The sequence below is a fragment of the Pseudochaenichthys georgianus genome, unplaced genomic scaffold (genome assembly GCF_902827115.2).
Source record: "Pseudochaenichthys georgianus unplaced genomic scaffold, fPseGeo1.2 scaffold_773_arrow_ctg1, whole genome shotgun sequence".
NCBI classification, from domain to species: Eukaryota; Metazoa; Chordata; class Actinopteri; order Perciformes; family Channichthyidae; genus Pseudochaenichthys; species Pseudochaenichthys georgianus.
The window spans coordinates 2,018-26,579 of NW_027263321.1; the positions used below are offsets into that span (position 1 = coordinate 2,018).

The following is a 24,562-nucleotide window of genomic DNA, read 5'->3' on the forward strand; positions in this document are numbered from 1 at the left end:
AGTTAAGAGAGGAACAAAGATAGGTGAGAGGTCTCACTCTGAGAGAAATCACACACTTTATATATGCACATAACAGAGGAACAAAGATAGGTGAGAGAGAAATCACAGACTTTATATATGCAGTTAACAGAGAAACAAAGATAGGTGTGAGGTCTCACTCTGAGAGAAATCACACACTTTATATATGCAGTTAACAGAAAAACAAAGATAGGTGAGAGGTCTCACTCTGAGAGAAATCACACACTTTATATATGCAGTTAACAGAAAAACAAAGATAGGTGAGAGGTCTCACTCTGAGAGAAATCACACACTTTATATATGCAGTTAAGAGAGGAACAAAGATAGGTGAGAGGTCTCACTCTGAGAGAAATCACACACTTTATATATGCAGTTAAGAGAGGAACAAAGATAGGTGAGAGGTCTCACTCCTACCAGAGATATTTCCCCAGCAGCTCTCTGCTCCTGTAAACCAGTACAGCGGCCGGCGTGGGACCCAGGAAGTACTCTTTCCCCCCCTCACCCTGAAACACACATTATTACACTGTTAAAGTGCAAATAAATACTTTAATAACACATGTTTTACTTATCTACGAATAAATAGATTAACATGTAAACTGACAAAGACAAAAAGCAAGATATAAAATACAGGAAATATAATAATGAAAGTGTGTATTCTCACGTAGACGGGGAACAGAGAGACTCCGAAGGTCTCCAGAGAGCTGCAGAGGAACAGGAAGTAACGCTGCACCTGGGGACCGGAAACACAGCTGCACACACACAGATATGTTATATAAAAAAAAATACATAAATAATATAATATAATATATATTAGTGTCTCTTTACCTGAGGGTTTCACACAGGGTCTTTATTTCCTCAGTCGGCTCCACGTCGCTGCGCTCTCCTCCATCCACTGCAGGGATACACACAAATACACACAAATACACACAAATACACACAAATACACACAAATAAAGCAACATATTTTATAATTGAGATGAAAAGTTTAACTTTCGAAGGACTTTTAAACTGATCGAAATAAATAAATGAAGGAAAGAATAAATAACATTTGATATGAAAGTGTTACCGAGCAGCATCAGGGCGGAGAGGCGGGGCTTCAGGGAGGGGGGGCAGGGCAGGCGGCCATGATGGACGTCCTGACGCACCTGCAGGTAAAACTGACACCTGGGGAGCACAGTGACATCACGATGGAACACAGTGACATCACTATGGAACACAGTGACATCACTATGGAACACAGTGACATCACTATGTCACTATGTAACCTAGTGATGTCACTAACCTAATGATGTTAGTGACATCACTCTGTAACCTAGTGATGTCACTATGTAACCTAGTGATGTCACTAACCTAATGATGTCACTCTGTAACCTAGTGATGTCACTATGTAACCTACTCTACTCTTCAAAGGAACGTAAGCTAACATTAGGTAACATTATACACCTTACAGCGTAGCTTCGTCCTCCAGCTCCGACGGATCCTGAGCGTAAAACTTCACCCCGAAATAGAAAATGTACGGCGGCCCGACTGTGACACAACAGAGACGAAGAGAAATTAAATTACGACATTTATTTGTGAAAATGTATCATCGTGTCGACAGAACATGATTTGTTGCTGTTATTGTTTAGAATTCACTTCAGATTGAAGGAGCTTCACGTACCGAGGCCTCGATGCTGAGAGAGAGCTTTCTGAGGATGCAACCAGTCCTGAAACACATTATTATCTACTTTATCAATAACATGTGTTTTGTGTGAACAGAAAATAATAAAATACCTCATTGACATAATAACAATAAAAACATGAAACTACACTTTTAATGCTTCAACCAAACTAAGTCATTAGTAAAAGAGACGCAGTAGTTGTTAAATATGTTCTCCGTCACCGTCTGCTGGTTTCTGTCGCAGAATCTCAAACCGAAGAATTCGACTTGTGCGATTTTTAGGTGACAAAACACGAGCCGCAAAATGGCCGCCGCCTTGGAAGACTTCTGAGGACATTAAAAAGAGGAGATCAATAAATATATAAAACATACATTATTATTAAAGGACAATAAAACACTTTCATTTATATTATTTGATCTCGTATTAATATTAACTCTCACTTTGATGCCCTGCTCTGACGTCAGGCAGAGCTTGCTCTCGTCCAATAGGAGCACTTCTCCATAGAAATCTTCCCGGTTACCACGGAAACACGCCATCATGACTAAGCACGAAAGATAGTCGGATAAGTTGAACGAGAAATCAACCAATCAGGAGCTGAGTTACAGAACCAAACACTCCAGACATTAAATGTTTACATGTTTGTTTGTGTACTCCCCCCCAATAAATAAAGGTTATTTATATTGAACCTTTAAAGAGAGACGTTATTGCTATTAAAGTTTACCCTCACCTCTTCTCCTCCTGCTCTGATGCTGCGCTGTTGACCTGTTGCCATGGAGACAACCCTCTGGCCCCGCCCCCTCCTCTCTGTCTCACTGTTTCGGTTTTTTATTATTTATGTGTATATTCAAACGGTTTCAGACTGTGTGAAATATTTGTGTTTTTTTTTTACTTACTAAAAAAAAACAAGAAACAGAAAATGATGATTATTTTAATTTAAATGTTCCATCTACACAGGCCCCGCCCCCTTCTTTGGGAAAACACTCGCCGTCATGAAATTGTGGAAAATACAGATTCTGTAGTTTTCATCAAAACATGAATCAAACCTAATCAATAACCTAACCCTTTAAATTAAATGTAATCTATTTTTAACTTCTATCAACAAAACACTTCCTGCGGTTTTTCACATTAAAATCTTTCATATAAAAAGAAGACAGCAAGACTTTTACTTTGAAAGGTCAGGAGGAAGTGCTGATTTTAACCTCTGACACAAATCATTATTCCAAGTTCAATACATTTATTTATTTCAGTTTATCAAAATATAAAACATTCACACGCATGATGTCATCAATGATCAATAATCAATAAATAAACCTTTCATTTGTTTTCAGTCAAACTTATCTGAGATTTTAACTTTTAATAAATCCTGATTCTCAAAATCAAGTAAAAAACAGAAACAATTACATATATTTTCCTTCAAAAATAAAAGTCATTCAGTCAAAGTGCCAGGAAGTCAGAAGGAACACTAATCCAGTCTTTCACAATAAAAGCCTTCACATTATTAAACATAGACGATTTGATATGTTTCAAAATAAAGTACATCTTGGTAGAGATTTCAAAATAAGAGCCAGGCGAGATACAAGACATGAACTCTAACGAGGTCTTTCACAATAAAAGTATTTCAAAACAATTAAACATAAATTCTTCATGAATTTCAAAATAATGTATGCTTTGTTACAGCCTTCAAAATAAAAGCCAGAAGGAATGCACAACAGTAAGTGATGACGCATTTCACAATAAAAGTCTTTTTTGGTTTCTCATGAAAGTCTTTTCAAAATAAAAGCCATAGCTAAAAGACAATAATAGTAGATTTTCAAAATAAAAGCCAGAGGGAAAAGACAATAATAGTAGATTTTCAAAATAAAAGCCATCGCTAAAAGACAATACTAGTAGATTTTCAAAATAAAAGCCAGAAGGAATGCACAACAGTAAGTGATGATGCATTTCAGAATAAAAGCCTTTTTTGGTTTCTCATGAAAGTCTTTTCAAAATAAAAGCTATAGCTAAAAGACAATAATAGTAGATTTTCAAAATAAAAGCCAGAGGGAAAAGGCCTTGTTTTCGGTTGCTTCTTCAAAATAAGAGCTGAGGTATGACATAAAGTTATGATCCCTTCAAAATAAAGCTTCAGGTCCAGAATTTCATCATCGAACAGGAAATACAAATATATTAATTTTGTTAAATAATTTAATTTAAATATTCTTTATGTTTATATTTGACGAAGACAACAACAACAACACGTACATCTGTAATAATAACATTTACTATAATAAATTAAACTCATAATTACAAATGCATAAAATAATAAATTAATGATAATCAACAGCAGGGAAATGGAAGCAGCTGATTGGACGAGGATCTACGGCGACAGGTTGCTCAGGCTCTGATTGGTCGAGAGGAAATTACCCATGAAACTCGGCACCTGCAGGCCCGTCGTCAAGGCGATGCCGCCGCACCAAACCTGCAACGATTGAATACAGTCAGATTCTTGTTTAAATTAAGACCTTCAAAATGAAAGTCTGGCATTCAACAAAACAGCAGCGCTTTTTCAGAATAAAAGCTCTAAAACTAAAGCTTCAAATTATGAATTTCAAAATAAATAAAATTCTAATTTTTGTAATAATTGTTGCCAAAAAATTATAATAAAATAATAAATAATTATAAAATATTAAAATAATAATAAGATAGTAAAATATTGAAATGATACAAATATCATAAGCTATTAATATAATAACATTATAATAAGATATCAAACGTGTCGGAGTACTGACGGTGAAGGCGGGGACGAGCGGCTGGTTGAATTTTGTTTTGAAGGAGTGAAGAAGACGAAGGCGATCGACGTCGATGAAGATTAAATCTCCTGAAACACAGAGACGTCAACGACTGAACACAAAAATGAAAATATCAAAATCATAAATATATAAACATCGTATAATGCAAGCAGTAGACGGAGAGGCGGTCTGTAAACACAGATTAAAAGTTAGAATAAGAACAGAGCAGAATATCTACCGTTGTCGTAGTCGCAGAAGATTCCGATTCGCTGAGGCAGTGGCCAATCGAGCGCCTTCGCCCGGTTGTTGTGCTTGGCAGCGAGCGAGCTCTGCAGCCATTGGCTGGCGTGGAGACACCAGGAACCGGAGCTTTTACCTAATTGGTCAAAGCGTCCCAGGCTGGAGCGATAAGCCACGCCCACACTGAAGGACTTCCAGTCAGCGAGGGGGCGGAGCTCCCAGTAGAGGCCGCCGCCCACCATCTCCTGGTCGCCTAGGAGACGGGAGGATGTTTTATTAAACCTTCAAAATAAAAGTCCACTAAACACGGACGGGTTTTCTTTTTTATAAATATCAAAATAAAAGCTGGTGAGACCGTTTCTTATTTTATTCTTTATATTTTAAAACCCATATTGTAAAGCATTAGCATTGGTTAGCATTCCTCACCCAGCACGGTGTACGACTCTCCGGCGAATCGGTCGCGTGCGCCTCGACTTCCTGCCGTCTTATTGGGCGAGGGCGTGGCGCTCCGGCTGCCGACCAATAGAAACACATCATTTAGTAAAAAATATAAAAAAATATTTAAAACCCTTTAAACTCGTAGAGAGTGAAAGTGAGAAACCAGGAAGTGAAACAGCCAATGAGACGAGCCGAAGCGATGAGAAAACGTGAAAAAACTCTAAATATTAATTTAATTGATTTACAATTCTGTAAACAACAAAATACACAATATCTAAATAAATAGAAACAAACAAAGAATTAAAATGTTAGTGTTTTAATTTAAGCCACTTTGAGCTTCAGGAAAATCCCATGTATTATTTTTATAATAAATCTAATTAAGCTGGTTATTAAAATGTAATATGTCATAAACACATATATATATATATTCACTCTGTTATGAGTTTATTGAATAGGTTTGTGTTTGTGTTATATAATCAACACGTGAACAAATGGAGCCACAAACAGATCTGAATATTAAATCAGGGTAAGATGATGTCAGTGGAGCAGTGATGTGATTGGCTGAGTGGAGCAGGAAATGGCGGATGGAGAACGTGATTGGTCAGCGAAGTCGTTTCTACCTGAGCGAGCGGTGGCGACGCGGTACGGAGACTGAAGAGGGACAAAAAGGTCAGCAGCAGAAAGCAAACCTAAATTAATGACAGTTAAGATTGGGTTTGACCACCTGGGAGGGAAAGGCAGGAAGGACTACAACTCCCATGATGCTCAGCGGTACCTGCTCTTGTTCTCTTTGCCTCTCAGCCGGGCGTCGTGACCTTTGACCCCCTGCGGCTCCCAGGTCACCGTGTCGCTCTGAACCCTCAGCTCAGCGTGAGCCGACGAGCCGTCAAACACAAAGGCGAACGCTGCAGGAAAGTACATTTAAAATAATTAAGTAATAATAATAAAAAGTTATGCAGAAAATAAATTAAATTAAGCTACGATAAATATTTATATAAAACCACCTGCGGTCGGCACGGCAACCGGCTCGGAGAAGTCGCCGGCGGCCGCTTTGTTCCTCGCTCGAACGCGAACCACCACGAAGCGGGAGTCGAACTTCAGACCTGAGATGGTCGCCTGAGTCTCCTCGATGTCGGTCATTTTTTCCCAGCATGCATCTCCGGCGGCCCTCAGCGAATCCTCTCTGTTCGACTTCCTGTATTCCAGATCATAGCGTTCGATTCGTCCGTCGTCGCAGCCGTCGCCGGCCGGTCGCCAGGCAACCGTGATGTTGTTGTCCCTGGCAACGCAGGAGGGGGCGTCGATCTCTGGAACTTTAGGGACTGAGAGGGAGATTTTCAAAATAAAATACTGATAGTCATCCGGATGACACCGAGCAGGAGACGGTGCACTTTATACATTCATAAAGATTTGGCCGACAAACATTAAAATAAATAATACATTGACTGAAAAGAAATCTGATGTTGATCTGATGTTGATCTGATGTTGATCACCTGGCAGGAAGTCCAGCCTCTGAAGCCCCGCCCTGTCGGCGCTGAAGTCGACGGTGAACTGCGACATCGTCTCCGACGCCGCCGGACGGGTCGCCAGGCGGAACCCCGGGGCCATGGTTACCCTGGCAACGGGGGTTAAACGCTGAGCTTTGATTGGTTTAAGACGTGTTAGTGGTTTTTACTAATTTAATTAAAAGCTAAAATAAAATAAATTTAAAAAAGTGTTAATTAAAAATAAAATAAAACTGAAACAAAGAAAGAGCAAAATAAATAAAATGTTAAAACCTGTCAACATCAAAGTGTTTGATAACGTATCAAAGGACGGGTTAACGAACCTCTCTTTGATCTGTTTCGCCGCCTGGACAGAAAACACATAAATAACGTTATTATTTTATGTTTGTTTTTAATTGATCTTATTATTTTTAATGTCCTCCCATCCTACCTTGAGGAACTCTTCTTCGTTGGTGATCGTCAGCGTTTGGTTAGCGAACTCGAGCAGCTCTTCGCCCGAACGCAGGGCGAACTTCCCCTCCGACATCTGCTTCTGAAACACGTTTAATATAATACATTTAAACGGAGCTACAATTAATACGAATGAATAATTCCTGATTATAATAAGCGTCTTCACCTGAAGCTCCGCCTCCTTCCTCCGCTTCTCCTCTTTGATGACGTAACGGAGCCCCGCCCCTTTCTCCTCCAGGGCGGAGCTTAGCTGTTCGAGCTCCGCCTCCAGCTCTGACATCACCTTACATGACTCCTCCTGATTGGACAGAACACGTTTTTAACTTCAATTCAAAGTGATACAACATAAGCCCCTCCCACTTTCTCCCCCTGAGCCAATCAGCTGCTGACCTGCAGGCCCGTCAGCGTGTTGTCGACGGTCTCCAGGAAGGTTTGCAGCTCTTCATTCTTATTGGCTAGCGTGCTGATGATGCGGCTCAGAGCTTCCTGTTCAACACACTCAGTATTATAAAGTGGAACAAACTCAGATTCATACTTATCTGCATTTAAATATATAATAAGATGAAGCTATATATACACTTCAGGAATATTAAAAACTACATCAACTGTTTCACAATTCAAATGTTATTTAATTATATTATTATGTTGTCATCGAGGCTTCATAGAATACAAACACTTAGGCTGCGTTTCACTCGAGGATCGAGGAGCGATAACCGAGGAACCACCAGACCCCGCCCCCTTACTGTGTATCGCTCACTGATTGGACGAGGCAGCGCATGCACTGATCTCATGCTTCTTGAGAGCCGTTTCCCAGCGGAGTGAAGATGAACCTCACGGGACTCCCTCCTCAGTCTACACCGTGTGTTGTTTCAATTCCTGTTTCATTTAGTTTCAAACATGAGATTCATCTGAACAACAACGAGGACACAACCATTTTATTCATTTGTTGTCATTTCCAGTCAGTCGTTAAGTGCTATTAAAATGTGAATGTGCTGCATATCCACACACACACACAAAGTGTGCACTGAATGTTCCTCTAACTGGTTCTGATAGATAACATCTCTCTCTTTCTTCTCTCTATTATTCTATTTCTATTCTGCTCCTAATCAATATTAATCCAACTATTGTTCGTTTATACATTTTAAGAATGGCGTTTATCTTTTTTGAGAATGAGTTCTTATTTATTGTATGTGGGTCTACAACAGATGATACTGTTCGTGTCAGTAATGTGAGGGGGGGGGGGTGGAAACAACGGGGACAGAGCTGCTGTCAGACGATCAGCTGTGCGGCGTCATCACAAACGGACGTCGCTTCACGTGACGCTCCGGAGGAAAGGACGTCCCATTGCTCTTAAAACTCATTTCGCTGCTTCTCGTGGTTTCCTCTCTCCTTGCTTCCCTGGTGGGAGGGACTAGTCACAGGGAAAGGACGCAAGGAATCCATTTAACCGAAGTGAAACGCAGCCTTAGAGAAAGACGTAAAAAATCGAACTTGTCTTTTTGTTGGCAGCTGTTGTTGAACAGGTGCACAGTGTGTGTGTGTGTGTGTGTGTGTGTGTGTGTGTGTGTGTGTGTGTGCGTGTCACAGGTCGAGTGACTGACAGAGGTCGAGTTACCTGTAGAGTAGCGCACGCACCTGATATTAAAACGCACCGACAAAGCCACAGCTATCCAGAGCTAGCTGTAGCTGATGCTAATCTTAATCTGAGATCTCATTCCGAGTGAATCAGAGGCACAGAGAAGCTAACAGCCAACAGTCTGTACAGAGAGAGATCTCCGTTCCTCTCAGAGGCTGCTCAGTGGCGCATGAAGCTAAAAGACACCCGGCTGTGGGTCGACTGAGCATGCGCAGTGGCGTTTCCCCACACAAAACACACTCGATACTCCTCTATATAGTTATTTCTTTCTGAGGAGATGTATATATTGTTTTTAAATGTATAAATGTGTATCTTTATTTTATTTAGACAAGATGGACCTTTGTTGATCCCCAGAGGGAGATTCAAGCGTGACAGAGAACAGGCTTCATAATGTTAATACCATTACAAATATAATTATATAAGTAACTTTTAAAACATCCCATCACAATAAAGTCTATATATCTATCTTTCATTGTAAGTCAAAGGTCAGTCGATTTGGGCCATCATGACGTCACGCTACTTGCAGTACCACCATTGGCCACAGCGGCTTCAGCCTCCTGCGGGATAGGAGCTAACGGCTAACGGCTAATCCTCTGCTCTCTACCCCGCTGAGCCCGGAGCCGCTTCCCCTGATCAGAGGATCGATGAGTTCCCTCACTGACCTTTACCCCCGCTGCCACTCCCTCATCAACACATGAACACCGGAACACAGTTACAGATCATCCTCCTCCTCACCTTCTGAGAGTCCATCACCTGAGAGGACGCTTCACAGAGTGACGTCACACACATCACAGCTTCCGGTGTGGAGTTTCAAAATAAGGGTCTGAAGCTGCCAACAATTCATTTAAATGCTGTCTAAATATATATTATACCTATATCATGTTTAATTCATGCAAATAATAACCCGTTATATCAGTACGTAGTGTCTCTACTTTAAAGAGTCCTCTCCTGCTAATGTTCAGGTGTATATCAGTATGTAGTGTCTCTACTTTAAAGAGTCCTCTCCTGCTGATGTTCAGGTGTATATCAGTATGTAGTGTCTCTACTTTAAAGAGTCCTCTCCTGCTGGTGTTCAGGTGTATATCAGTGTGTAGTGTCTCTACTTTAAAGAGTCCTCTCCTGCTAATGTTCAGGTGTATATCAGTATGTAGTGTCTCTACTTTAAAGAGTCCTCTCCTGTTGATGTTCAGGTGTATATCAGTGTGTAGTGTCTCTACTTTAAAGAGTCCTCTCCTGCTGATGTTCAGGTGTATATCAGTATGTAGTGTCTCTACTTTAAAGAGTCCTCTCTGCTGATGTTCAGGTGTATATCAGTATGTAGTGTCTCTACTTTAAAGAGTCCTCTCCTGCTAATGTTCAGGTGTATATCGGTATGTAGTGTCTCTATTTTAAAGAGTCCTCTCCTGCTGATGTTCAGGTGTATATCAGTATGTAGTGTCTCTACTTTAAAGAGTCCTCTCCTGCTGGTGTTCAGGTGTATATCAGCATGTAGTGTCTCTACTTTAAAGAGTCCTCTCCTGCTGGTGTTCAGGTGTATATCAGTATGTAGTGTCTCTACTTTAAAGAGTCCTCTCCTGCTGATGTTCAGGTGTATATCAGTATGTAGTGTCTCTACTTTAAAGAGTCCTCTCCTGCTGATGTTCAGGTGTATATCAGTATGTCGTGTCTCTACTTTAAAGAGTCCTCTCCTGCTGATGTTCAGGTGTATATCAGTATGTCGTGTCTATACTTTAAAGAGTCCTCTCCTGCTGATGTTCAGGTGTATATCAGTATGTAGTGTCTCTACTTTAAAGAGTCCTCTCCTGCTAATGTTCAGGTGTATATCAGTATGTAGTGTCTCTACTTTAAAGAGTCCTCTCCTGCTGATGTTCAGGTATATATCAGTATGTAGTATCTCTACTTTAAAGAGTCCTCTCCTGCTGATGTTCAGGTGTATATCAGTATGTAGTGTCTCTACTTTAAAGAGTCCTCTCCTGCTGATGTTCAGGTGTATATCAGTATGTAGTGTCTCTACTTTAAAGAGTCCTCTCCTGCTGATGTTCAGGTGTATATCAGTATGTAGTGTCTCTACTTTAAAGAGTCCTCTCCTACTGATGTCCAGGTGTATATCAATATGTAGTGTCTCTACTTTAAAGAGTCCTCTCCTGCTGATGTTCAGGTGTATATCAGTATGTAGTGTCTCTACTTTAAAGAGTCCTCTGATGTTCAGGTGTATATCAGTATGTAGTGTCTCTACTTTAAAGAGTCCTCTCCTGCTGATGTTCAGGTGTATATCAGTGTGTAGAGTCTCTACTTTAAAGAGTCCTCTCCTGCTGATGTTCAGGTGTATATCAGTATGTAGTGTCTCTACTTTAAAGAGTCCTCTCCTGCTGATGTTCAGGTGTATATCAGTATGTAGTGTCTCTACTTTAAAGAGTCCTCTCCTGCTGATGTTCAGGTGTATATCAGTATGTAGTGTCTCTACTTTAAAGAGTCCTCTCCTGCTGATGTTCAGGTGTATATCAGTATGTAGTGTCTCTACTTTAAAGAGTCCTCTCCTGCTGATGTTCAGGTGTATATCAGTATGTAGTGTCTCTACTTTAAAGAGTCCTCTCCTGCTGATGTTCAGGTGTATATCAGTATGTAGTGTCTCTACTTTAAAGAGTCCTCTCCTGCTGGTGTTCAGGTGTATATCAGTATGTAGTGTCTCTACTTTAAAGAGTCCTCTCCTGCTGATGTTCAGGTGTATATCAGTGTGTAGAGTCTCTACTTTAAAGAGTCCTCTCCTGCTGGTGTTCAGGTGTATATCAGTGTGTAGTGTCTCTACTTTAAAGAGTCCTCTCCTGCTGATGTTCAGGTGTATATCAGTATGTAGTGTCTCTACTTTAAAGAGTCCTCTCCTGCTGATGTTCAGGTGTATATCAGTGTGTAGTGTCTCTACTTTAAAGAGTCCTCTCCTGCTGATGTTCAGGTGTATATCAGTATGTAGTGTCTCTACTTTAAAGAGTCCTCTCCTGCTGATGTTCAGGTGTATATCAGTATGTAGTGTCTCTACTTTAAAGAGTCCTCTCCTGCTGATGTTCAGGTGTATATCAGTATGTAGTGTCTCTACTTTAAAGAGTCCTCTCCTGCTGGTGTTCAGGTGTATATCAGTATGTAGTGTCTCTACTTTAAAGAGTCCTCTCCTGCTGATGTTCAGGTGTATATCAGTATGTAGTGTCTCTACTTTAAAGAGTCCTCTCCTGCTGATGTTCAGGTGTATATCAGTATGTAGTGTCTCTACTTTAAAGAGTCCTCTCCTGCTGATGTTCAGGTGTATATCAGTATGTAGTGTCTCTACTTTAAAGAGTCCTCTCCTGCTGGTGTTCAGGTGTATATCAGTATGTAGTGTCTCTACTTTAAAGAGTCCTCTCCTGCTGATGTTCAGGTGTATATCAGTATGTAGTGTCTCTACTTTAAAGAGTCCTCTCCTGCTGATGTTCAGGTGTATATCAGTGTGTAGTGTCTCTACTTTAAAGAGTCCTCTCCTGCTGATGTTCAGGTGTATATCAGTATGTAGTGTCTCTACTTTAAAGAGTCCTCTCCTGCTGATGTTCAGGTGTATATCAGTGTGTAGTGTCTCTGTTGTGATTGGTCCACAGCTTAGAGATGTCCCGCCCCTTCTCCTATCATGTCCAATGTGTAAATGACATCATGTCTTCCACACACACACAGTTTGCAGCTAAAATGTAGATTTTTATTTCATCAACGTTTCACCAAAGACGTTCTCCTCCAGCACAGACAGTGAGTGACAGCATGAAGAGCACTGAGGAACTCTTTTTGGCAAAAACATTTTTAAATTATGTGCTTCAAAGTTAAAAGGTTTTTAAGGTTTTACAGCAATAACTTAATAACAGTGTTATTCAGAGCCACTGAACCCCCGGAAACACAACAGACGTCCCTCTGACACCCCCACGCCGCAGGAACCCCCCGCAGCTCATCAGGAATAAATTAGTTTAGGGAGAAACACCTTCAGATCCAGACACACCGGTAATAGCTAGCAGGAACAGCATAATCGATAAGGGGGCGGGGCCATGCAGGGACACAGGCAGGGGGCGGAGCTAAGCGCTACACATGGTTTAGTAGTAGTAGTAGTGGTATAAAAACATAAAAAGTTCATGGAAAGTCATTCATTAAGAAGCTCGACTGACAGGGGGGAGGAGCCAATGAGGCGGAGGGTGAGGGGCGGGGCTTAAATACTTCCTGTACAGTTCACTTCCACCATATCTACACGTTTTAGTCTTTATTCAAACGGACGTCACGATGTACGAGCCGCGCTCCCCCCCCGATCGATCGCCCTCCCCACCTTTAGGTTCCCGCTTCTTGGTGACGGGGGTGGGGATGAGTGAGGGGCGCGTAGGGGGGGTGGTGGTGGAGGAAGAGGAGGAGGAAGAGGAGGTGGTGGTGGGAGGCGTGGGGGGGGCGGAGGAGGTGATGGTGTTGATGATGTCGTTGTTGCTTTTCCTCGGACTCGGGGTGTAATTAAAGGGCGAAACTCGGGCCGCTACAGCGCCGCGAGGCTGGGAGACGCCACGCTGAGGGGGGGTCTGATGCTGAGGGGGGGTCTGATGCTGAGGGGGGGTCTGTTGCTGAGGGGGGGTCTGTTGCAGCGACGGTTGCGGGGGCGGTTGCTGTTTGTCGTCCAGACTCTCGCAGCTGCGCCGCAGGTTGAGGTTGGAGCACGAGGACGAGGTGGAGGACGGGATCTTTGAGGAGGAGGAGGCGGGGCTTATGACGGAGGAGGAAGGGGCGGGGCTTATGATTGGGGGGCCGTTAGGGGAGCGGGGGTTGTTGACGGGACAATCTTCCAATCGCACCCAAACGTCTTCCGCTCGGTCGCTGAAGCCCCGCCCCTCTCCCCCACTCTTCGCCCTCCTCCACGTGCCCTTCCTGTCCTCTTGGCCCCGCCCCTCCTGCCCCTCCTGACTCCTCCCCTTCTCGCTGGACTCTGATGATGCTGACAGGACGGAGGAGGAGCTTCCCGTTCTCTTCCAGGTTCCGACGCGGGGCAGCGAGGTCGAGTGTTTCCCGCCGCCGCTAGCCCCGCCTCCTCCTCCCCCCCCGCTGCTGCTACTCTCCCGCTTCCAGGTGCCGGTGCGGCTGAAGCGTGATGATGATGTCACTTCCTGTGGGTGTGCGGGGCTCTCGTGGCTCCTCTCGGGGCTGGAGGCGGTCTCTCCGTCCTCCATCTTCCTCTTCAGTGTGGGGCTCGGAGCCTCTTTGATGAAAGTCGACTGTCTGACGAGCGCCGGCGGCTTCTCAGACTCCGCCTTCGCTTTCTTCGCCGCTGTCGATCCTCCGATTCGAGACGCCGACTCGCTCCTCGGGATGCCGCCGCTCCTCACCGCCGATCCGCTCTTATTGGTCGTTCTGGACGCTGAAGATGATGAAGACGAAGCACTTCCTGGAGAGGCAGTGCGCGGCGGCAGCAGTTTCCCTCCCTTCTGATTGGCTGAGGAGGAGCGTGAGGGGGTGGAGTCTCGAGAGGAGCCTCGCTCGGGGTCGCTCCCTGGGGGTTTGGCAGCGGGCGCTGCTCGGGGTTGGCTCCGTCCCCTGGCCTCCACCTGAGGTTGGCTCCGCCCCCTGGCCTCCACCTGAGGTTGGCTCCGCCCCCTAGCCTCCACACGAGGCTTCCCGGTGATCAGACTCTTGTAAACCTTCTTCCCTCCGTGCAGCGCCTTCGCCTCCTCTTCCTCTTCCTCCTGCTCTTTCTTCTTCTTGGCTTCCAGAGTGCTGCGCTCGCCAGGCTTCAGGATCCGCCCCCCTCGCTTCCCCCCCTCCTCCTTCTCCCCCTCCTCTGCGCTCTGATTGGATGGCGGCGGCAGGCGGAACGGTGATCCAACAGACTTGAGTGACAGCACAGAGTCTGAGTCGGAGGACGGCTGGCGGGACAGCGGCGCAGCGGCGGCGGCGTTCAGGCTGCTGACGATCGAGTTCGCTCCTTCCTGGATCGCCTTCCAATCAAAAGACTCCGAGTCGGGGGAGGCGGGGCTCCGCGGCCCGTCCGAAGGCTCCTCTTCGGCTAATATCCCTTCTTCTTCTTCTTCTTCATCTTCTTCTTCTTCTTTAGGGAGGGACGGCGGCACGGCGGCACCCTTCTTCTTCTTCTTGGGCATGGCGCTGCTGATGCACTCCTGCAGGAGGTCGTCCTCGGAGTCGATGCTCAGAGACGAGAGAGACGAGTTCCTGGAGAAGCAGACGGGCGTGTCCTCCACGTGAAACGCTCTGGGGGCGTAGCCGCTCGCTGGGGGGCGGGGCTTCTGCTCTTCCTGCAGGGGGGGCGACTTCCTGCCGGCTGTTCCTCCCTCCTGCTGCTCCGGAGGGGGGGGGGGCAGCGAACTCCTTGTTGTTGTTCTCCTGGTCGATGTCGCTCAGCGAGCTCAGAGACGAGTTCCTGGAGAAGCAGACGGGCGTGTCCTCGATGCAGAACTTCTGCCTATCGTCCGGCAGGTTGGCGGCGGGTTTTGTACGGGGAACGACGGCCGCCGTCTGCTGCTTCCTCTTCCTGCCGTCTTCCTCCTTCACTCGCTTCTCTTCGTCCTTCTCGCCGCCTTCGTCTTCGTCGAAGTCGAGCGAGCTGAGCGAGTCGTTGCGTGAGAAGCAGCACGGCGTGCCTTCGATGGGCGTGTAGTGGTGTGGCGAGTCGAAGGTGAAGCCCGGCTTCGCTTTGGCTGCTGTTGCCGCGGAGATGCTGTATGGCGCCCGCGGGGGCATCGGCTTCACCGGAGACGTCGGTTTCTTCTTCTGCTGCTGCGTGCTGAGGAGAGGCGGGCCCGGGGGGGGAGGGGGCGGAGCCTGTATCTCGCCAGGCGCCGTGCGGACCGGCTTCCTGGGTCTTGCTTTAGGCATGGCGGCACTGATGCACTCCGCCAAGATGTCATCACCGTTGTCGCCCTCATGAGGCCTCGCCCCCCTAAGCCCAGCCCCCCTGCTCTGATTGGAGGGCTGAGCCATTGGTGCTGCCTCCTCATTGGGCGGTGAGTCGATGGTGAGGTCGCTCAGCGAGGTGGCGGTGGAGAAGTTGAGCGGCGTTCCCTCCACGCAGTAAATTCTCGGCACCTCTTCCGATGGACCGTCCTTCCTCTGCTGTGATTGGCTGCGGCCCTGCGGGGGGAGGAGCTTGTAGACAGGAAGCTGGCTGGGTTTCCGTGGTGCAGGCTGCTGTTGCTGCTGCTGTTGTTGTTGTTGTTGTTTCTTTGGTTTCCGTGACGACTTGGGCATGGCCCTCTTGATGCAGGCCTCCAGGATCTCGATGTCGTCGTCGTCGTCCGACTCGTCCAGTTGTCCTTCCTCCTCTTCCCTCTCCTCCCTCTCCTCCCTCTCCTTCCTCTCCTTCCTCTCCTTCCTCTCCTTCATCTCCTCACTCGCCTCCTCCTCTTCCTCCTTCCTCATCTCCGCCATGATGTAAGGCTCGTCCACACTGAGCGCGCTCAGACTGGATGCTCGGCTGAATCCGTGCGGCGTGCTTTCGGTGGCGAAGTGCAGCATGACGTCCGCGCTGCTCTCCTCCTCCTGCTTCTTCTTCTCCTGTTTGCTGCTGGGCGGCGGCGGCGTCTTGGCGCGGCTCGGAGGCATCGTCTGCCCCGGGCTGTCGGGCAGATCGCTGGGACTCACCACGCCGCTCGGCATGCCGCTGCACGGCTCGCTGCTGCGCACCGACGAGGCGATGGAGGAGGTGGAGAAGCTGTCCAGAGAGCTGACGGAGGTGCAGCGGCTGAACATCAGCGGCGTCTCCTGAGCGTACGGCGGCTCGGGGGGGCTCTTCGGCGTCCGGGCGCCGGAGGATGTCACGTGATGATGATGATGGTGGCTGCGTCGCCCCCTAGAGGCGGCGGCGGCAGCAGCAGCAGCAGCGGCAGCGCTGGAGGTCTGACTCTGCGCCTCCTTCTGCTGACGCTGCTGCTCCTCCTTCTCGCTCACAGGAAGCGTGGGGTAGTCGCTGCCCCCCCCCCTCCTCTTCCTCCCATCCTCCTCCTCTTCCTCCGATGACAGCGAGGACAGCGAGGAGCCCCTAGAGAAGCAGATGGGCGTGTCCTCCACGCAGTACGTCTGCGGCGCCTCCTGGCTGCCTTTGGGCGGCGGGCGCTTGGTCGGCAGCGGGGGGCGGAGCTTGTTAGCGGAGGACGGCGGGGGAGGGGGTGCTGAGGGGGGGGGCGCTCTCCTCAGGTTTGAACAGAGGTTTGCGGGTCACGTCGGCGCCGTACTTCAGGCTGTAGTCGATCGGCTGCTCCGGTGCCGCCTCGCCGCTGTAGTTTGATGTTGCCGTAGCGATATAGCGCTGCGGCGGCGTGGGCGCCATGCGGTTCCCTTTGGGAGCCGAGTCACCGCGGCGCCGCAGCCGGGCGTCCAGCGGCTCGTCCTCCTCGCTCTCTGCGGCGCCGCGGTGGCTCGGGCTCTGACGCCCAGAGTTCAGCTGCTCGTCGGAGTACTTGAGGCTGTAGTTGATGGGCGTGTCCAGCTCGCCGCCGTCGTCGTCCGCCATATGGTTGGCGCTGCGGATCTTGTGCGCCAGGTCGGCCGGGTACTTCCTGTAGACGCAGCACTTGTTGCCTCCGTTCTCGTCCGAGGAGTAGAACGGCTCGGTGGACGGTTTGGTTTTGCCGCGGTTTCCGTACCCGTCTGCGCTCGTGACGCTGTTGAGGCTGTCGCTGGACGCCCGGACGCTGGGCGGGAACACGGGCCGGGCGAACGGCTCCTCGCTCGTCCGCTTCGACCCGTCGGTGCTCTTCGGGCTGGACAGAACGGGCGTGTTGGTGTAAGAGCGCGTCGGGCCGCCCCCCCCCGTGGCGCCGCTGCAGCCCCGCCCCTTCCTGTGCGCTGCCTTCGGGCTCAGGTTGTCGATGTTGTCGAAGGTCTCTGACAGCTGCTGGGCGTCCAGCTCCTCGAACAGAGCCTTCTGCTTCCTGGCGTGCAGCGAGGGGGCGCCGGCGCCCGGCGACACCACGCTGGCGTCTTTGTACCTCGCCGGCCGGTTGGCCATCAGGTTGCGCAGAGCGGCGGCGCTGCCCATGGCGATCATCTTGTGGCGTGAGTGGATGAGGTTGCGCAACATGCCCACAGCGCCCAGCTCCCACAATGCCTCCTGGTCCTTGGCGTCTCGGGCCGAAAGGTTCCAGAGCGTTCCGCAGGCGTTGGAGACGATGGTGAGGCTGTGAGACTTCAGGTGCTGCAGCAGAGTGGGCAGGCAGCCGTGGTCTCGCAGGATCTGCCTGCAACACAGGGAGGAGAATCCATCAGCCTTCAGAGCCCACAGGTCATTACAGGTGCTCTCCAGGTGTTTACCTCTACAGGTCAGGGTTTCCGTTAGCCGGTAATTACCGGTTTTTAGCTGGTAACATTTATAAAAAACCGGTAAATTCAAAACCTGCCGGTCAAAATGTCTGGTAATAATTAGGGAGGCTCCGATCGATCGGCCGCCGGTCATTATCGGCCGATATTCACTCTCAATAGTCTGATCGGTGCTCTCTATAAAGGCCGACCAGGAGAGCTGGATCTGATCCATATGGACATGAACGAGAGTGAAGTGTAACCGGAGAGAGAGAGAGATCAGATCAGCTGCTGAGTCTGACCGAGACACGCAGCTCTGCATGATCACCTGAAGCCCCGCCCTCTGTTTAGCGAGCTGCAGGAGCTGCATGAGAAACTGACAGGCTGTCAGGAGAGAGAGAGGGGGAGAGAGAGAGAGAGGGCGAGAGAGAGAGAGAGAGAGAGGGAGGGAGAGAGAGGGAGGGAGAGGGAGAGAGAGGGAGAGAGGCAGAGAGGGGGAGAGGGAAGAGAGAGAGAGGGAGGGAGAGGGAGATAGAGAGAGGGGAGAGAGAGAGAGGGAGGAGGAGAGAGAGGGGGCAGAGAGAGAGAGAGGGAGGAGAGAGAGAGGGAGAGGAGAGAGGGAGAGAGGGAGGGAGAGGGATGAGAGAGGGAGGGAGAGGGAGGAGAGAGAGAGGGAGAGAGAGGGGAAGAGAGAGAGGGGGAGGAGGGAGAGAGAGAGAGAGGGGAGGGAGAGGGAGAGAGAGAGAGAGAGGGGAGAGAGAGAGAGGGAGGAGAGAGAGGGAGGGAGAGAGAGGGAGGAGAGAGAGGAGGGGAGAGGAAGAGGGAGGGAGAGGGAGAGAGGGAGGGAGGAGGGAGAGAGAGGGGAGGGAGAGGGAGAGAGAGAGGGAGGGAGAGGGAGAGAGAGGGAGGGAGAGGGAGAGAGAGGGAGAGAGGGAGGGAAAGAGAGGCTCCGTTTCTCCCGTGTTGTTATTCAAAGTTGATGTAAACTTCTGAATAATGTACTTTATCTACTGCAAGTAGTTTGTTTGAATGTAATAATTATGTTGTTTGTTGTTTGTTGAATCATTTATTGAAAAATGAACCTGAATTTTTCGATCTGTTACGATTATAAACTGAAGCGATATAAAAATGAGCCTGAACTGAGTTTTAAACTGAAGCCTATCTGCTCAGAGTCCGGTGGTTACCTGCTGACGGAAACTCTGCTGCACAACTCTTATCATCATTGAAACATGACACACGGTACGTTTCAAATTAGTCCGGTAAAATGAATTCTGCCCGGACATTTGACCGGAGAGAAAAAATCCTAGCGGAAACCCTGGTACAGGTATGAACAGGAGTTTACCTGTGCGCCTCGTTGGTGGCGATGAGGCTGGACACGTTCCTCAGGATGCCTCCCCCGCTCTCGATGATAGCGAGCGTGTTGGTGTGGCTGCGGTGCGTCAGCGTTCCCACCAGAAAGCCCAGAGCCCCGTCCACGGAGCAGATATCAGCTTTGTTCTCTGTGCAGTGCGCCGAGAGGTTCCACAGAGCAGAGAGGACAGACTTCAGGGTGGACTCCTGAAGGACGAGAGGACACGTTTAGAGACAGAGAGACGTTTAGAGACGAGGACAGAGAGACGAGGACACAGAGACGTTAAGAGACGAGGACAGAGAGACAAAGAGACGAGGACAGAGATACGTTTAGAGACGAGGACAGAGACACAAATATACGAGGACACAGAGAGAGAGATGAGGACAAAGAGACAGAGGCGTTAAGAGACGAGGACAGAGATACGTTTAGAGACGAGGACAGAGAGACAAAGATACGAGGACACAGAGATAGAGACGTTTAGAGACGAGGACACAGAGACAAAGAGATGAGGACACAGAGATAGAGACGTTTAGAGACGAGGACAGAGAGACAAAGAGACGAGGACACAGAGACAGAGACGTTTAGAGACGAGGACACAGAGACAAAGAGATGAGGACACAGAGATAGAGACGTTTAGAGACGAGGACACAGAGACAAAGAGATGAGGACACAGAGACAGAGAGACAAGGACACAGAGACGTTAAGAGACGAGGACAGAGAGACAAAGAGACGAGGACACAGAGATAGAGACGTTTAGAGACGAGGACACAGAGACAAAGAGATGAGGACACAGAGATAGAGACGTTTAGAGACGAGGACACAAGAGACAAAGAGATGAGGACACAGAGATAGAGACGTTTAGAGACGAGGACACAAGAGACAGAGAGACAAGGACACAGAGACCGAGACGTTAAGAGACGAGGACAGAGAGACAGAGAGATGAGGACAAAGAGACAGAGGCGTTTAGAGACAAGGACAGAGAGACAAAAAGATGAGGACACAGAGACAGAGAGACGAGGACACAGAGACGTTAAGAGACGAGGACAAAGAGACGAGGACAGAGATACGTTTAGAGACGAGGACAAAGAGACAGAGGCGTTTAGAGACGAGGACAGAGAGACGAGGACACAGAGACAGAGACGTTTAGAGATGAGGACAGAGAGACAAAGACACAGAGAGATGAGGACACAGAGAGATGAGGACTTAGAGACGAGGACAGAGAGATGAGGACACAGAGACGTTTATAGATGAGGACAGAGAGACAAAGACACAGAGAGATGAGGACACAGAGACAGAGAGATGAGGACACAGAGACAGAGACATTTAGAGACGAGGAGGGAGAGACAAAGAGACGAGGACACAGAGACAGAAAGATGAGGACACCGAGACAGAGACGTTTAGAGACGAGGACACAGAGACAGAGAGACGAGGACACAGAGACAGAGACGTTTAGAGACTAGGACAGAGACACAAAGAGACGAGGACAGAGATACAGATACGTTTAGAGACGAGGACAGAGAGACAAAGAGACGAGGACACAGAGACAGAGAGATGAGGACACAGAGACGTTTAGAGACGAGGACAGAGAGACAAAGAGACAAAGAGATGAGGACACAGAGACGTTTAGAGACGAGGACAGAGAGTCAAAGAGACGAGGACACAGAGAGATGAGGACACAGAGACAGATACGTTTAGAGACGAGGACAGAGAGACAAAGAGCCGAGGACACAGACAGATGAGGACACAGAAACAGAGATGTTTAGAGAAGAGGACAGAGAGACAAAGACACAAGGACAGAGAGACATTTAGAGACGACACAGACAAAGAGACATGAGGACAGAAGTGCTGTCTTCTCACCTTCTGGACCTCCAGGGCGCAGCCGGTCAGAGCTCGCACGCTGCCGACCTCTCTCAGAGTTTTCTTGCTGTTCACGTCGGCGCGCCACGACAAGTTCCTCAGGACGCTGGCTATCACCTGAGACAGGAAGTACTAATGTCAACAAGAGACAGGTACAGGTACTACCGTCAACAAGAGACAGGTACTACCGTCAACAAGAGACAGGTACTACCGTCAACAAGAGACAGGTACTACCGTCAACAAGAGACAGGTACTACCGTCAACAAGAGACAGGTACTACCGGCAACAAGAGACAGGTACTACCGGCAACAAGAGACAGGTACTACCGTCAACAAGAGACAGGTACTACCGGCAACAAGAGACAGGTACTACCGTCAACAAGAGACAGGTACTACCGTCAACAAGAGACAGGTACTACCGTCAACAAGAGACAGGTACTACCGGCAACAAGAGACAGGTACTACCGTCAACAAGAGACAGGTACTACCGGCAACAAGAGACAGGTACTACCGTCAACAAGAGACAGGTACTACCGGCAACAAGAGACAGGTACTACCGTCAACAAGAGACAGGTACTACCGTCAACAAGAGACAGGTACTACCGTCAACAAGAGACAGGTACTACCGTCAACAAGAGACAGGTACTACCGTCAACAAGAGACAGGTACTACCGTCAACAAGAGACAGGTACTACCGTCAACAAGAGACAGGTACTACCGTCAACAAGAGACAGGTACTACCGTCAACAAGAGACAGGTACTACCGTCAACAAGAGACAGGTACTACCGGAAACAAGAGACAGGTACTACCGGCAACAAGAGACAGGTACTACCGTCAACAAGAGACAGGTACTACCGGAAACAAGAGACAGGTACTACCGGAAACAAGAGACAGGTACTACCGGCAACAAGAGACAGGTACTACCGTCAACAAGAGACAGGTACTACCGGAAACAAGAGACAGGTACTACCGGAAACAAGAGACAGGTACTACCGGCAACAAGAGACAGGTACTACCGTCAACAAGAGACAGGTACTACCGTCAACAAGAGACAGGTACTACCGGCAACAAGAGACAGGTACTACCGTCAACAAGAGACAGGTACTACCGTCAACAAGAGACAGGTACTACCGTCAACAAGAGACAGGTACTACCGTCAACAAGAGACAGGTACTACCGTCAACAAGAGACAGGTACTACCGTCAACAAGAGACAGGTACTACCGTCAACAAGAGACAGGTACTACCGGCAACAAGAGACAGGTACTACCGTCAACAAGAGACAGGTACTACCGGCAACAAGAGACAGGTACTACCGTCAACAAGAGACAGGTACTACCGTCAACAAGAGACAGGTACTACCGGCAACAAGAGACAGGTACTACCGGCAACAAGAGACAGGTACTACCGTCAACAAGAGACAGGTACTACCGTCAACAAGAGACAGGTACTACCGTCAACAAGAGACAGGTACTACCGGCAACAAGAGACAGGTACTACCGGAAACAAGAGACAGGTACTACCGGCAACAAGAGACAGGTACTACCGGCAACAAGAGACAGGTACTACCGGCAACAAGAGACAGGTACTACCGTCAACAAGAGACAGGTACTACCGGCAACAAGAGACAGGTACTACCGTCAACAAGAGACAGGTACTACCGTCAACAAGAGACAGGTACTACCGGAAACAAGAGACAGGTACTACCGGCAACAAGAGACAGGTACTACCGGAAACAAGAGACAGGTACTACCGGCAACAAGAGACAGGTACTACCGGAAACAAGAGACAGGTACTACCGGCAACAAGAGACAGGTACTACCGGCAACAAGAGACAGGTACTACCGTCAACAAGAGACAGGTACTACCGTCAACAAGAGACAGGTACTACCGTCAACAAGAGACAGGTACTACCGTCAACAAGAGACAGGTACTACCGTCAACAAGAGACAGGTACTACCGTCAACAAGAGACAGGTACTACCGTCAACAAGAGACAGGTACTACCGTCAACAAGAGACAGGTACTACCGTCAACAAGAGACAGGTACTACCGGCAACAAGAGACAGGTACTACCGTCAACAAGAGACAGGTACTACCGTCAACAAGAGACAGGTACTACCGGCAACAAGAGACAGGTACTACCGTCAACAAGAGACAGGTACTACCGGCAACAAGAGACAGGTACTACCGTCAACAAGAGACAGGTACTACCGTCAACAAGAGACAGGTACTACCGTCAACAAGAGACAGGTACTACCGGCAACAAGAGACAGGTACTACCGGCAACAAGAGACAGGTACTACCGTCAACAAGAGACAGGTACTACCGGCAACAAGAGACAGGTACTACCGGCAACAAGAGACAGGTACTACCGTCAACAAGAGACAGGTACTACCGGCAACAAGAGACAGGTACTACCGTCAACAAGAGACAGGTACTACCGGCAACAAGAGACAGCCGAGACACATGGAATTTTTTTGACTGTACAATATATTTCTAAACTATTTAAAACGGTTTCAACTTTTATAATTTCTGATCAAACTGTTTTCCACTTTTGGGTTTGTTGGGAGATGTGTTTTATTTGATCGCACTGAAACCGTTTCTTTTGGATCAAAAGAGAAGATTATTTGGGATTCTGACTTTAATTCTTTTTTTTACATCTGATAAAACAAAGAATCTGAGGAGGTCCTTAATCCTCTTCAGTCATTACGCAGATGTCCCCCCGTGATATTCCCGCACGGTTACGTCTCATTGATATATCCCAAGATGACCTCCACTCAGGTCTGAAATGCGAGTTTAAAGCGTGAGATGGATACATGCATTAGTCAGTCAGAGGAGGTTACCTGCTGCAGGTCTTCACTGTCGGACTTCAGCTGGGCCACCATCGCCCTCATGCAGCCCTTCATGGAGCACAGCGTGGCCTGATGGGGACACGGAGTCAGAGGGGTGTGTGCGTGGGGACAGAAGGAGAGGCGCGCTGTGTGTGTGTCCTCTCACCTTGTTGGCCACGTCTCCAAAGGTGAGGTTGGTGAGGCCCATGCCGGCGTAGCGTCGCAGCGTCACGCTGTAGTGATCGCTGCTCAGACCGAACATCTCACAGTCCACCTGCAGCAGCTCAGCCACCGCCTGTAGACCACCTGCAGGGCACAGGGAGAGAGGACACGGGACCGTCAGAGAGGACACGGGACCGTCAGAGAGGACACGGGACCGTCAGAGAGGACACAGACAGTCAGAGAGGACACAGACAGTCAGAGAGGACACAGACAGTCAGACAGTCAGAGAGGACACAGGACAGTCAGAGAGGACACAGACAGTCAGAGAGGACAGAGGACAGTCAGAGAGGACACAGGAC

At 48.2% G+C, this 24,562-nt stretch overlaps 3 protein-coding genes across 7 annotated transcripts in view; all 3 read right to left on the reverse strand.

Moving 5' to 3' along the window:
- Positions 1-432: 432 nt before the first annotated feature.
- On the reverse strand, positions 433-2,429 carry LOC117444265 (band 4.1-like protein 4; the record flags this gene model as incomplete). The annotated part of the gene is made up of 9 exons (XM_034079930.1): positions 2,407-2,429; positions 2,120-2,220; positions 1,901-2,005; positions 1,679-1,724; positions 1,467-1,545; positions 1,085-1,182; positions 844-910; positions 680-767; positions 433-521 (listed from the first exon to the last, which is right to left on the reverse strand). Coding segments are annotated over exons 2-9 (671 nt in total), but the record flags the coding sequence as incomplete, so codon positions are not given.
- A 212-nt stretch (positions 2,430-2,641) lies between these two features.
- On the reverse strand, positions 2,642-9,502 carry LOC117444268 (FSD1-like protein). 5 transcript variants are annotated; one of them, XM_034079934.1, is made up of 12 exons: positions 9,452-9,502; positions 7,471-7,566; positions 7,247-7,378; positions 7,061-7,162; positions 6,954-6,976; positions 6,619-6,740; positions 6,130-6,447; positions 5,901-6,030; positions 5,114-5,199; positions 4,686-4,940; positions 4,448-4,536; positions 2,642-4,137 (listed from the first exon to the last, which is right to left on the reverse strand). In XM_034079934.1, exons 1-12 carry the CDS (start codon positions 9,464-9,466, stop codon positions 4,036-4,038), a joined length of 1,470 nt encoding a protein of 489 aa, XP_033935825.1. In that variant the 5' UTR covers positions 9,467-9,502; the 3' UTR covers positions 2,642-4,035. The 5 variants fall into 5 exon arrangements, with proteins under 5 accessions (XP_033935825.1, XP_033935827.1, XP_033935826.1 ...); XM_034079936.2 differs by having other exon boundaries at positions 7,471-7,562; positions 9,452-9,495; XM_034079935.1 differs by having other exon boundaries at positions 9,379-9,459.
- Positions 9,503-12,409: 2,907 nt separating this feature from the next.
- Positions 12,410-24,562, reverse strand: part of apc (APC regulator of WNT signaling pathway) — a 34,075-nt gene continuing 21,922 nt past the window's right edge. The window contains 7 exon segments of the mRNA XM_034079932.1: positions 12,410-15,066; positions 15,068-16,885; positions 16,887-17,943; positions 19,344-19,558; positions 21,210-21,326; positions 24,054-24,131; positions 24,208-24,347. Of these exon segments, the coding sequence (XP_033935823.1) occupies positions 12,982-15,066; positions 15,068-16,885; positions 16,887-17,943; positions 19,344-19,558; positions 21,210-21,326; positions 24,054-24,131; positions 24,208-24,347 (5,510 nt within the window). The 3' untranslated portion in view covers positions 12,410-12,981.